The sequence below is a fragment of the Amblyomma mixtum genome, chromosome 4 (assembly GCF_055824585.1).
Source record: "Amblyomma mixtum isolate Tamu chromosome 4, ASM5582458v1, whole genome shotgun sequence".
Taxonomy (NCBI): domain Eukaryota; kingdom Metazoa; phylum Arthropoda; class Arachnida; order Ixodida; family Ixodidae; genus Amblyomma; species Amblyomma mixtum.
Genome location: NC_143015.1, coordinates 94846777 through 94860220, shown reverse-complemented (window position 1 = coordinate 94860220; position 13444 = coordinate 94846777). Strand labels below are relative to the sequence as shown.

Genomic DNA, 13444 nt, shown 5'->3' with positions numbered 1-13444 from the left:
GGCAGCGTTTCTGGCACAACGTTGTCAATGCCAAAGCATGCAGCGCACACTGTCACAACCGCCACGTAGCTTAAAGCATGATTCAGGTGTCTACTGTTCCAAGAGGGTAGTTATGCGCCCTCCCTCTGGTTCAGGTGTCCACGGAGAAGTGTGAGACAGATACTGTGCACTTCCTTTCCTCAAAAACCAATTTACAAATTTTACCCTCTGCTTTCGAAGCTCCCGCTCTGCTCCCGCTCTGCTTTCCAAGCTACTAAAGCAGCTCGGGAGACAGATACCGCGCATTTCCTTTCCCCCCCAAAATACTGAGGTCACGTTGGAAATTCTAAATTGTCCTTCGCGAAAGTCTTGTGGTCAACTCACTGCCGCTTCCCTGAACCGCTTGACGCGGAATCATTGGGCCGCTTCGGAGACGTGTCTCACTCACTCGACTGCAACGAGAGAGTGCAACGAGACGTCTGGCGAAGGAGCGGAAGTGTAGCTGCCACCGCCGACGCGCGCGCGCTCGTTCTACCGCTACTGTGTGACGTCACGGTTGCCATGCACAGCTGCGCCCCCAACTGGCGCGCCGTTTGCTAAGGAGGCGAGGAGGTTGCGCTTTTACTTCCTTTTTTTTCAAACTCCCGCTCCATTGCTTTCGCAGCTTAAAGGGCGTCAACTGCTGGTTACAACGAACAACGGCGACGCCGCGAAACGCAGAAACGGGCGCCTAAGAGCTGCGCTATACAAAAAATTGCCTGGGGCTTAGCTCAGGTTAAGCCTGGATATCTTGAAGCGAAAAGCTGCGGTGATCCGTAATAAACACGCGCTTAAGGCGAACGTCAGGCGATGACACATAGCGCGCGGCAGCGTGCGCCTGTTCTATGTTATTGTGTTGTTGTGACTGGGAGAAGGATGAAAAGGAAATTGCACGGGCTTGCCAACTGGCTCGAGCCGAGCCACTATCGCTGCCGCGTGCAGAGGAGAATTAAAAGATCAGAGGAAAGAGGAAAAGAAAAGACGCGCGTCGCAGCAACAACGGCGTCCGCCGAAGCGGACGCTGCTGACAAAACAGGTAAGCGGCCGAAGCCGCGATCCCGCCTGTTCTATGGGCAAGCGCGCCTTTATACAGGAGTTCTATACCCCTCCTTTCAAATGCGCACTGCGCAGGAGGTATTGACTGCGCACGGCTGCGGCGAAAGGTCAAACGGTGGCGAGGAGGAGAAGCGGCGGCGCACATGCGCAGTAGCCTGCGCCGTGCGTGACGTCACTCGTGCTCCAACATACGCCGGCTCACGCGAAACGTGCTGTTGACTTGCTTTTTTTTTTCTTTATTACCGGTATTATGACACTCAATATACAGACAAAAAACACCAGCCTGACTTCGATTGGCGGAATACAGTCAAAATTTCTTCAGACACACCATTCCATCAAATACATTAATCCACTCAGGGGGTTCGGGTAACGCCTGATAGGCTTCTCTCATGTAGACCATATGCTGAATGAAATTTTCGCGTACAGACCGAACATTAACATCTGCATGGCGGACTGCCATTCTGGTTTGCCACAGACTGTGGAGGCCCAGTAGCATGAACATATCAAAGGGAATGCCTTCATCACACTTGACTGGGAGAAACCGGATCCCGTATGGCGTTATTGGAAGTTGTTTCTTTAGAGTTCGCAGCAGTATGTCCCAATGGAATATAGGGTCCCAACAGTCAATAAAAACGTGTTCAATAGTTTCTGGTTTTTTTGCAGAGTAAGCAGTTAATTGTCCAGGGTACAAATATCCCTTTCTGATCTAGCCATGCTTTTACGGGTAGTGTGTTCGTGTGCAGCTTAAAGAAAAAAGATTTGACTGAAGGTCTTACGGGCATTTTTTTAACCCGTTTTAAAACGTCCTTTCCTGGGCCCCCACAGTAAACAGACCTGTACATTGGTGTCGGCAGTAGATTTTCAATTAAGTCTGCATACAGTTGCTTTTTTGTAACAGAGCAGAGGTAATCCATTGAAAACCTTGAATGCAACATGCGGAGGGAAACAACAATTTCATGGAAGTAACCAGTCACGCGGCGACATCTTATATCACTTGTAGTCACAATAAATTCAGGAAGCGCTTTCGCAAGTCGAACTTGTATGACTGTGCGCAAGAAACTGTCGCTTTGATCGCGCAGATAAAAGAAACGTGACACAATCTGCCTAATAAACAAATGAGAAAGACCCAGGCCTCCATCGCGGACTGAGCGGAAAAGGTTGGTACGACTCACCCTCTCCCAAGTTGAGCCCCATATGAACACAGCAAAAACCCGATGCATTTTCTGCACATTTGCGCGGGTCATACACAGCACTTGCAACACATACCAAACTTTGGCTATCAAGAACAAATTGCAAGCAGAGGCACGCGCAAACATTGAAAGGCCGCGACCCTGCCAGTTTCCCGTCTTTTCCTTCATTCTCTCCGTTGCATCACTCCAGTACCTTGCGGGTTCCTGATAGTGCTCGAATGGCACACCAAGATACGTCGTAGGTGTGCCTGTCCATGTCGTAAAAGCAAACCTTTCTGGCTTGATGTCCCAGTTACCGTGCCATATACCAACACTTTTTTCCCAGTTTATCTCTGAGCCCGTCAGCTTACAGAAAGCCTTAGCGAGGTTGACCACTTCCAACACACTCTCGCGATCTTGACAGAATACGGCTATGTCATCAGCATACGCCAACAGTTTTACCTCAGTAGAATGCATTCTGAAACCTCGTATTGCTGTTTTATGAATTACTGCTAAACAAAAGGGTTCGACATATATAGCAAACAGGAGAGGAGACAGTGGACATCCCTGTCTTACTGAAGATTGCACTGGAACCCTTTCCGTTAGTGACTTATATATTATGAGCTGGGTACAACAATCGCGATAGGCCATCATTACACCTTCTAAAATTGTGCTGCCTACATTTGCATGCTTCAATATGCAGAAAAGGACCTCGTGTGACACCCTGTCAAAAGCTTTCGCCAAATCGAGTTGCAACATGGCAACTTGGCCGTCCATGTCGTCGCAGCATTCTAACACATTTCTGGCTACGTGAGTGTTCGTGAAGATTGTTCGACCTTTGATGCCGCATGTTTGATGCGGCCCAACTAAGTGCTTGATCACACCTTGCACCCGCTTCGCGAGCACTTTCATAAACACTTTGTAATCGGTGTTCGTAAGGCTGATAGGCCTGTATGAACCTACTGACAGCAGCTTGTCACGATCATCCGTCTTAGGAATCAAGACGATATGAGCAGCTCTGAAGGACGGTGGCACCCGCCTTGTTTTATACGCCTCATTGATAACGCGATGCAACACATATGCTAGTTGATGGGCGAACGCTTTGTAAAATGTGGCTCCTAAGCCATCTGGTCCAGGGGACTTTCCTGCCGGCAGTTCGCCGATAGCGGCCTCGATTTCGGGGACACTTATCTCTTCCTCAAGACTGTCCCTGACGTCATCTGCTATCTTTGGCATACCAGTCATGAATTCTGTGATGAAAGTCTCGCTGACACGAGTAACGTTGCTAAACAACTCGCGATAATATTCCACGAACGCCTGCTCTATCTTTTTCTGCTCACCCGTCACCTCGTTCTTATAGCGGATCTGTTTGATTTCATTTTTTGATGCATACCTTTTCTCGTCAGTAAGAGTGCGTTTATTCGGTGCTTCCCCAAGCCATAATCGTTCACCTCGTGCACGAATCATAGCTGGTGCTGTTGACTTGCGTTGTGAAGCTTTTCGCTTAAAAAAGAATCAGGTCAGTGACTGACTGCAAACAAACATGGCCAGGGCACCGCGTTCATTGTGAACGGGCGTCGCTGGCATGGAAAATGCAATGCTAATCAACTTCTATAGAGCTTACTTAAGGCCAAGAACAAGCCTGAAGGTAACAAAATGTGCAAAATGAGTAAGCCCTAAAGGGGAAAGAGTGGAAGTGTTGCACTGCACTAAGTTTTTAAGTTTGTGTGCACGTGTCACAATTTTGCGTGAAGAACACATTGCCGCTAACTTTATATTTGTCGGCACCCGTTCAGGGGATAGGTAGGTAGGAAAGACTTTAATTGCTCTAGAAAGGTGCTAGTAGCAGACGAGAAAGAAGAGGTCCATCTTCCTTCTTCTCACAGGGTCGGTGCCCCTATTCCAGGGCTCCGCTGAGCTTCGCTGCTCGTTGGGCGTGCTGGATAAGACCTTGTTGGCAACCCAGATCGCCGCTGGAGAGCCGGCTCTCCCACTGTTCTGCACTCGGGTCTTTGCGAAAGTTGTCGTTTTTACTGCATTCCCACGTGATGTGGTACAACGATGGTTTGCTACCACACCACGGGCGAGTGTCCCGATATTGCGTCGGGTAAATATTGCTAAGGATATGCAGGTTTGGGAATGTTCCTGTCTGCAATCTTCGCCAATACACTGCCTCTAGTTGATTTAGATCAGGATGAGGCGGCGGATAGCGGATCCGTACCCCCTTATAGTAGTTGAGAATGTCTGAGTACGTAGGGCTGACTCGGTCGGGTAGATCGTCCGATTGGGAGGAAGCTCGGCTCGTATACCCTCGAGCTACCTCGTCGGCGCGTTCGTTCCCGGCTATGTCGGTGTGTCCTGGCACCCAGTAAATGGGTTAATTGGTTAGTTCATAGAAGGTTGTGGCCAAATCCTGCTCTGGTGAGGAAGTGCGTTGTCGGTTCTGGTCACTGAGGTCAGGCCACACCTCAGGCCTGTTTATGCAATTCCATAAACAAGCAGTTTTTTTTAACCCGGTGAGGGATTGCATGACACCTGGATTCGAACCCCGGTCCTCTTGCATGCGAGGAAGATGCTCTACCTATACGCCATCACTGTGTTAAGAGACCGTAAGCGGGCAGAGTGGGCGAAGGAACAAACGCGGGTTAATGACACCCTAGTCGAAAAGAAGAGGAAGAAATGGGCTTCGGCAGGACATGTAATGCGAAGGCAAGATAACCGATGGTCCGTAAGGGTAACGGAGTGGATTCGAAGAGAAGGCAAGCGTAGCAGGGGGTGGCAGAAAGTTAGGTGGGTACTCCAGTGCTGAAATAATGGCCGAGAACAGCTTCGCAGTGGACGGAGATAGTAACTTCATTATGACACTTTTCCAATGCTTAACCCTTTAGGCGTTTGCCACTAGGGTAAGCGACGCACGATTACATTTTTTTTCTAGATCTGCCAGTCACTGTAGTGTACGGTGAGGAGGAAATGAATAGAAGTGAAAATAATGTTATAATGCGCCAGCCCATAATATGTAGGCATTCACTCCCCTTTATCTTTAGGCTGAATTGGTTGCTCAAGTTTTACTTGTCAAAGCTACGCTTCAGGCCGTATTGATGGGCTGCACATTAATTTTGGTCAAGCACGATTCTTTAAACATGCCTCAAAACCTCAGCGCACGAGCGTTCCGGCCATTTGCCTTCGTGAAGAAAAAAAAAAAAAAATTGGATGACGCTAAGCTTACGTTGCGATAGCACCGTTCCACACGATTCTCTGTGGTGTAGAGGCTGTACGCGCCCGGCTGGCGACCAGAAGGGCAGCGGTTCGATTCCGTTTTACCAATCTTTTTTCTTTTCAGCGAAGAAACTGGCGACCAGGAGGGCAGTGGTTCGATTCCGTTTTACGAATCTTTTTTCTTTTCAGCGAAGAAACTGGCGACCAGGAGGGCAGCGGTTCGATTCCGTTTTACCAATCTTTTTTCTTTTCAGCGAAGAAACTGGCGACCAGGAGGGCAGCGGTTCGATTCCGTTTTACCAATCTTTTTTCTTTTCAGCGAAGAAACTGGCGACCAGAAGGGCAGCGGTTCGATTCCGTTTTACCAATCTTTTTTCTTTTCAGCGAAGAAACTGGCGACCAGGAGGGCAGCGGTTCGATTCCGTTTTACCAATCTTTTTTCTTTTCAGCGAAGAAACTGGCGACCAGGAGGGCAGCGGTTCGATTCCGTTTCACCAATCTTTTTTCTTTTCAGCGAAGAAACTGGCGACCACGAGGGCAGCGGTTCGATTCCGTTTCACCAATCTTTTTTCTTTTCAGCGAAGAAACTGGCGACCAGGAGGGCAGCGGTTCGATTCCGTTTCACCAATCTTTTTTCTTTTCAGCGAAGAAACTGGCGACCAGGAGGGCAGCGGTTCGATTCCGTTTCACCAATCTTTTTTCTTTTCAGCGAATAAACTGGCGACCAGGAGGGCAGCGGTTCGATTCCGTTTTACCAATCTTTTTTCTTTTCAGCGAAGAAACTGGCGACCAGGAGGGCAGCGGTGAGGATTCCACTTCCGGGCGCCGAAGCGAACGGACGTGTGATGACGGGCTCCGTTGGAGCGGCTACAGCGGCCATGTCTGGCCGCGGAAACAGGTTTATGCCAACTGATAGTGAGTACCAGGTTGTTCTACCCAGTTTGCCTACAGGTCCGTTTGTTGTAAATACAGTTTTTTTGCACGCGGACGTAAGTGCTCGCCCGTACCGGGTAGAAGATTTCCGTGACGCCCTCGCTCAACAGTCGGTGCTCACCGAGGTTATCGCCTTGGGGGCGTACCGCATGAGCCATGTTTGGGCTGTCACGTTCAAGGACGCTGAAACGGCAAAGAAGCTAGCCAGCATTGGTGAATTGCAAGTGAAGAAGCAGCGCTGCCTCGTCATCGACCCGGCCAACAGGGACGTCCGCATGAAGGTGCACTGGCTTCTCCACAGTGTACCGGACGAGGACGTACGCCTCGCCTTCGCCCCGTTCGGCAAAGTCACTGAAGTTGCCCGCGAGCGTTGGCGGGTCCAAGGAGTGACCGACAAGGGCTCTACCACCAGGCTCGTGACACTGAAGCTGAATGCTGGAGTGCAAATTGACGATGTGCCCCATCAGCTAAGTGTTGCAGGTGAGCTGGCCCTCGTGGTTGTGCCGGGCAGGGCTCCGCTCTGCCTTCGCTGTCGCGGCACGGGTCATATTCGCCGCGAGTGCCGCATCCCACGGTGTGGTGCCTGCCGGCGCTTCGGACACGAAGACAGCCAGTGCGAGCGGACATATGCCAGCGTCACCGGACTGGGGAGCAAAGAGGATACGTCCGACTTGCTAATGGATGAAGCGGACGTCGAGGAGTTATCGTCGGCGGGAGGCAGACAAGCAGCGCATTTGCCAACGGCAACTCAGGCTCAACTGCAAACTACGCAGAAACCTGTCGTTGTGGCAAGCGCCGCGGAACAGCAACAACCACCTGCCCAGGACGTCGTGGCTACGCCGAAAGGCGTGGAAAAAAAGCAGCCTGAACCGCACGTGAGCGACGACCACACCGCGGCAGAGAACATGGACACGTCCCGTGAATCAACGAGTCCCGCAGCCGGGAAGAGGACGCATGAAGACACCACCAGCATGCTGCAGCAGCGGGACGAAAGCGGCGGGGACGAGCCGCCGCAGAAAACGCCAGGTAGGCGGGCGTCGTTCAAGCCGCGACCGAACATTCCGGTCGACTCTCGGCAGGCGGGTAAACCGCCTCCGTAGCTTTGTGTTGCCTTCGTCATAATGGGAACGGGGGGATTTCTAAGCTCTATGGCTGTGTCGATGTGCCGTTTTCTTTTCGGGTCGAGGCAAGGTGCTGTTGGCACCAAGCTTCTTCCTGCATGCCTCAGTGTATATTTTGTTGGCAGACTTGCGGTGTGTATATGGGCACACAGACCTGGAGAGCGAGAATTCTTTCCGGGGATGGGCACCATTCCATTGTGTTACCATGGCTCTTAATCTCGGGGAAATGCTACGCGTAGCAACGTTTAATGTCCGGGGGCTAGGTGCAAGAAGGCGACAGTGTCAGTTAAGCCGCCTTCTTCTTGATAAAGAATTACACTTAGTGGCCGTACAGGAGACGAAAATCGAAAGCCAAGAACTGACCGACCGAATGGTGTCCAATTTCCGTACGCATTTCGATGTATGCGTTTGTCATGCGAATGGTGGATCAGGTGGTTGCGCCCTTTTCATCCGTAATAACTTGGGGATCTGTGTACAGTCAGTGTTGTCATGCCAAAGTGGTCGCCTTTTAGTTGTTGATTTTGCTGTTTATGATTTATCTTTCCGTGTCATTTGTGTCTATGCACCCAACGTTGAGACCGAGCGTCGATCTTTCTTTGAACGTGTTGAAGCCTACCTTAACTGTCACAAAGTGTTGATATTGTTGGGCGACTTTAATTGCGTATGTACAATGGATGATCGCGCTAAACGCACACGAGTTCGGGACAAGAGCGCAGAAGTATTAAGTGCCCTGGTGCATGATTATGATTTAGAAGACATTGGTAGCGTATTTACGAATGGTACACGTCCTCAGTATACCCATTTTCAGCGTGACAGCCACGCGAGATTAGACAGACTATACGCATCACCCGAACTGGTTTCTTCATGTGCAGCATATGAAGTGCAACCAGTCCAGTTCAGTGACCACTGCTTGGTAACTGCAACGTTTGGAAGAAGGCAAAACAAAAGTCGCTTCAACTGGAACCTCTGGAAGTTTAACGTGAAGCTTTTGGAAGATGATGCATTTGTTAGCGCAGTAACGGAAGAATTAGAGAAGTTGCTCACACTGGAGCCAAACCAGTTCGGAGTTGAATGGGAAGAGTTTAAACAGAGAGTTAAAATAATAGCCATCGAAAGAAGCAGCATTATTAAGTTCAACCAGAAACAAAACGAAACAAAACTTCGCCAGGAACTAGAATTCTTGATAAGCATGGAAAACATTCAGCCCGGTAAATGTACTGAACAAATAAGGCGGGTGAAAACACAGCTCGAAACTATAGACACAGAAAGATACAAAGCGGCAATTGTACGAGCAAGATCCGAGAAGCTGTGGGCGGGAGAAACGCCAACAAAGCGCGCACTATCCGACGAAAAAAGATACGCATGTCGGAAAGAAATCCGGCAGCTTGCCAACGGAAACGAGATCACGCCTGACCAAAAGGTTATCAAGACAGTGATGGCCGAGCATTTTCGGAACTTGATAGGACACCCACGTGATACGAAAGACAGCTTCCAGAAAGAATTTCTTTCCTTTATGCCACAGCTGGACGAAGAAGTACAGACGCAACTGGAAGAACCGATAACCGTCAGTGAAATAGAACGCGCAATAGATGACCTGTCCCTTGGTAAAGCACCCGGGCCTGACGGCCTAGGAGCTGCCTTTTATAAAGCCTTCAACTGTTCGGTTGCTCAGATTTTGCACAATGTCATCACTGAGGCATACGACAAAAAGCGAGTTCCTTTATCATTCACAACGTCGCACGTCGTGCTGATACCAAAGACTGACGATGAAGCAAAACGTCTCTTGCCAGGGTCTTATCGCCCGATAACCCTTGTCAATGTGGACTACAAAATATTTATGAAGGTTTTAGCGACAAGACTTCAACGCGTTATAACAAAGTTGGTAGGGCCGCATCAGACTTGCGGCATCAAAGGCCGAAGCATTGCAACAAACGTGCATGTCGCGCGAACGGTCCTCGAGTGTTGTGACGCCTTTGACGAGCGCGTTGCGATGATGCAGCTTGATCTGGCCAAAGCCTTCGACCGTGTCTCGCACGAGGCTCTGCTCTGCATTTTAGAGCATTCTAACGTAGGCTGCGTTATCACTGAAGGCGTCAGAATGGCGTACACTGACTGCTCAACGCGAATCATCGTAAACGGCGAACTGACAGACAGCCTGAGCGTTCGCTCGTCGGTGAGGCAGGGATGCCCTCTTTCGCCCTTGCTGTTCGCGGCTTACCTAGAGCCGCTATGTTTGGCAATTGCAAACAATGAACGCATAACAGGATATAGAGTACGTGAGGCAGAAATAAAAATCTTGGCCTACGCGGATGATATCGCCGTATTATGCGCAAACAAAGAAAGCATTAAAGAAGCCACAGCTGTTGTTGAACAATTTTGCGAATACACCGGAGCCCAGATAAATTGGGACAAAAGTTATGGATTTTGGCATGGAGACTGGGACGCCACGCCGGAGCAATTTTGTCGCCTTCATTGGTCAACAGTTCCTAAACCATACCTCGGTGCGCCCCTGGAGTGTTATCGTGATCCTGAACAATACTGGACCGATCAAACAACGAAGGCAAAAGAAAAGGCTGATGCATGGCAGGGAAGACAGCTGTCAATGTTTTCCCGTGCGACTGTCTCCAATGTCTTCCTAATTTCAAAAATATGGTATGTGATGAACGTGTTGTGTGCATCGCGAACGAGCATACAAAAAATCCATCGGGTCCTCGCTATTTTCATTTGGTCCTCGACCTGGGAGAGATCTAGCCGAACTAATTTGTTTATCTCAGTCAAGTGCGGTGGGCTAGGTCTGGTTCACTTGTTTTTGCGGCAAGTCGTGTCACGATTTCTTTTCTTAAGGGATCAAAATGACCCCTTTCTCCGCACCGTGATGCAGGTGAGGCTACGTGGACTTCTGCCAGGATTCATTGTGACGTCATGTGAGAACACATGTGGCGCTGTGACTGGTTATCTGCGCGAAGTAGTGCTCGCGTTCAGGTTGTTAAACGTGCGGTTTTCACAAGACTACTTGTGCACTGTTAGTAGGAAGAAACTGTATAAGGACCTTGTTCACACCATGCTACCTGTACCGTTATACCGTTTACCACACCGTGGACGCCCTGGACAAAACGTACTCAAAAGAGTAAAGAAAATGCCAATATTACCTTCAGTTAAATCCTTTTTCTTTAAGCTACATACCAACACACTTCCAGTTAAGACCTGGCTTCAGGAAAAAGGCATCTTCATACCGTGGTCAACAAACTGCTTTTTATGCAAAAAGCCTGAAACCATAGAGCACGTATTCCTAGATTGCTGGGACCCGATTTTCCATTGGGACGTTCTCCAGCGCACATTAAAGAAACAGTTGCCTCTTGACCCATATGGAATACGATTCCTGCCGGTAGACGCTTCGGACGATATACCGTACGATCTTATCATGGTCCTGGGCCTCCACGCGCTGTGGAAAACGAGAATGCAGTTTGAACATGCCGAACCTGTCGTGCGTTCTGTCAGAGACCACTTTATCGAAAGTATCGTATGTCTCAGAGAAGTTTATCGAGCGCTCCCTGATCCACCAGAATGGATTGCTTGTCTGGATGCATTGGTGTCTCTGAAAAAATTTTAGTGTCATGTTAGCCCAAGTGTGGCTGATATGTTTTACGCCTTGTACCCTTTCATGTTGACTATAATCCTGGCAATAAAAAAAAAAAAAAAAAAAAGGAGGGCAGCGGTTCGATTCCGTTTCACCAATCTTTTTTCTTTTCAGCGAAGAAACTGGCGACCAGGAGGGCAGCGGTTCGATTCCGTTTCACCAATCTTTTTTCTTTTCAGCGAAGAAACTGGCGACCAGGAGGGCAGCGGTTCGATTCCGTTTCACCAATCTTTTTTCTTTTCAGCGAAGAAACTGGCGACCAGGAGGGCAGCGGTTCGATTCCGTTTCACCAATCTTTTTTCTTTTCAGCGAAGAAACTGGCGACCAGGAGGGCAGCGGTACGGCGCTCATTCCACTTCCGGCTTTCGAGCGATACGGTCGCGGGATGTCTGGCTCGTCACGAGCGGTATCAGTGGCCCAGCCGGGCCGCGGGAACAGGTTTTTTGATGCCTCGGCCGACGAGTATCAGGTTATTCTACCAAGTTTGCCAACCGGGCGTATCGCGCTGAATACTGTTTTCATGCATGGTGATGTGAGGGCTCGGCCGTACCGAGTCGAAGATTTCAGGGACGCTTTGGTGCTGCTTGGTGTGCTCCAAGATGTGGTTGCGCTGGGGGCGTACCAAATGAATCACGTTTGGGCGGTGACGTTGAAGGACACGGAGACGACACGGAAGCTACTGGCCTTCAACGAGGCGAAGGTAAAGGATCGCCGGTGCCTAATCGTCGACCCGAATAACCAGGCTGTCCGTTTGAAGATGCACTGGTTGCTTTATGGCGTGGAAGATGAAGATATACGTGCAGCGCTGTTGCCGTTCGGGAAAGTGACGAACATCACCAGAGAAAGGTGGCGTGCACCGGGCGTAAGTGAAAAGGGCTCGACCACACGCACCGTGTCCCTGAATCTTAAGGCCGGAGTAAAGCTTGACGATATCCCTCATCAGCTAAAGGTAGCAGGTGAGCTTGCTCTTCTCGTCGTGCCTGGCAGGGCGCCGCTCTGCCTCCGCTGCAAGACCACTGGGCACATCCGTAAGGATTGCCAGGTTCCGCGTTGCGCTCTTTGCCGCAGGTACGGTCACGACGAGACGCAGTGCGTCAAGACGTACGCGAATGTAACCGGGCCTGCGACGAGTGACATTTCGGAGCTCCTCATGGATGAGGCGGATGCCGAAGAAGCAGCTGGCCAGAAAAGCGACAAGGCTGCAGTAAAAGGGTCTCTTACGCCTCTGACCCCTTCATCTGAGACTAAAGCCACCGGAGAAATTGGCAAGGAGCCACAAGTTCCTGTGGCTTGTGTGGCTACGTCAAGCGGGCCCAGAATCAGCGACGCAGCTGCAGGCGCAGGTGACACCCTCAACACGTTGGCAGCCTCTGAGGTAGCAGCCATGGATGACGTCGAGGCAGCGAGCAGCGGTGCGGCATCAAAGCGTGCTCATGAGGACAGTGCGGACGGAACTGAGGCTCCCGAGACAGTGGCCGACGAGGAACCACCCACAAAAGCGGCTTTTCCGACGCGGCGGTCGCCCTTTCGTCCTCGGCCGAACGTGCTCTCAGAGAACCGGGTGGCGGGGGCGCCACCCCCTTCTCAGTCCTGAGGCGGCTGTGACGGCGTGGTGCCAAGCCACTGCCTCGGCTAAAGGTATGACCATGCTCCCGGGTTTTCTCCCCTAAGCGATGATACGGCTCGAAAGAGCAGTTCGATTCGCGACTATTAATGTTCGAGGGCTGGCTGCGAAAAGGAAGCAAAATCAGTTGTTTCGTTTGTTTAGCGAGCAGGAGTTAGACATAGTCGCTGTACAGGAAACAAAAGTTGATGGTGAGGAGGAAGCCGGGAGAATGGTTAGTCAGTTTACAACGAGGTACAATGCTGTTGTTAGCCACGCTGTCGGAGCGTCAGCAGGATGTGTTCTCTTTGTGCGCCAGTGTCTTGATGCCGTGATTCAGTCCGTCATGACATGTGGGTCGGGTCGTCTTGTGGTTTGCGATGTATCGTTTGGATCTTGTGAATGGCGTGTAATCTGTGTGTACGCGCCAAATAACATGAATGATAGACGCGAGTTTTTTGAAAGCCTTCGCCAATGTTGCAACTGCCAGAGGCTTGTTGTTATGATTGGAGATTTCAACTGTGTGCTTTCAGCGGATGACAAAACAAGTAGCCGATCGTTCAGTGATGCTAGCACAACTGTTCTTGCTGATCTGATAAATGAGTGTGGTCTGGAAGACGTCGCCGAATGCTTGGGGGCTGGACGCACTGTTCAGTTCACACATTTCCAGGCATCTAGTCATGCTCGCTTA

At 50.3% G+C, this 13444-nt stretch overlaps 2 protein-coding genes and 1 pseudogene across 2 annotated transcripts; 2 read left to right on the top strand and 1 right to left on the bottom strand.

Moving 5' to 3' along the window:
- Window positions 1-1381: 1381 nt before the first annotated feature.
- Window positions 1382-2432, bottom strand: LOC149347475 (uncharacterized; annotated as a pseudogene).
- A 3905-nt stretch (window positions 2433-6337) lies between these two features.
- On the top strand, window positions 6338-7562 carry LOC149347474 (uncharacterized). The gene has a single exon (XM_089541584.1). It carries the CDS (start codon window positions 6338-6340, stop codon window positions 7490-7492), a length of 1155 nt encoding a protein of 384 aa, XP_089397710.1. The 3' UTR covers window positions 7493-7562.
- A 3973-nt stretch (window positions 7563-11535) lies between these two features.
- On the top strand, window positions 11536-12744 carry LOC149347473 (uncharacterized). The gene has a single exon (XM_089541583.1). The coding sequence runs from the start codon at window positions 11536-11538 to the stop codon at window positions 12742-12744; it is 1209 nt and encodes a 402-aa protein (XP_089397709.1).
- Window positions 12745-13444: the final 700 nt, after the last annotated feature.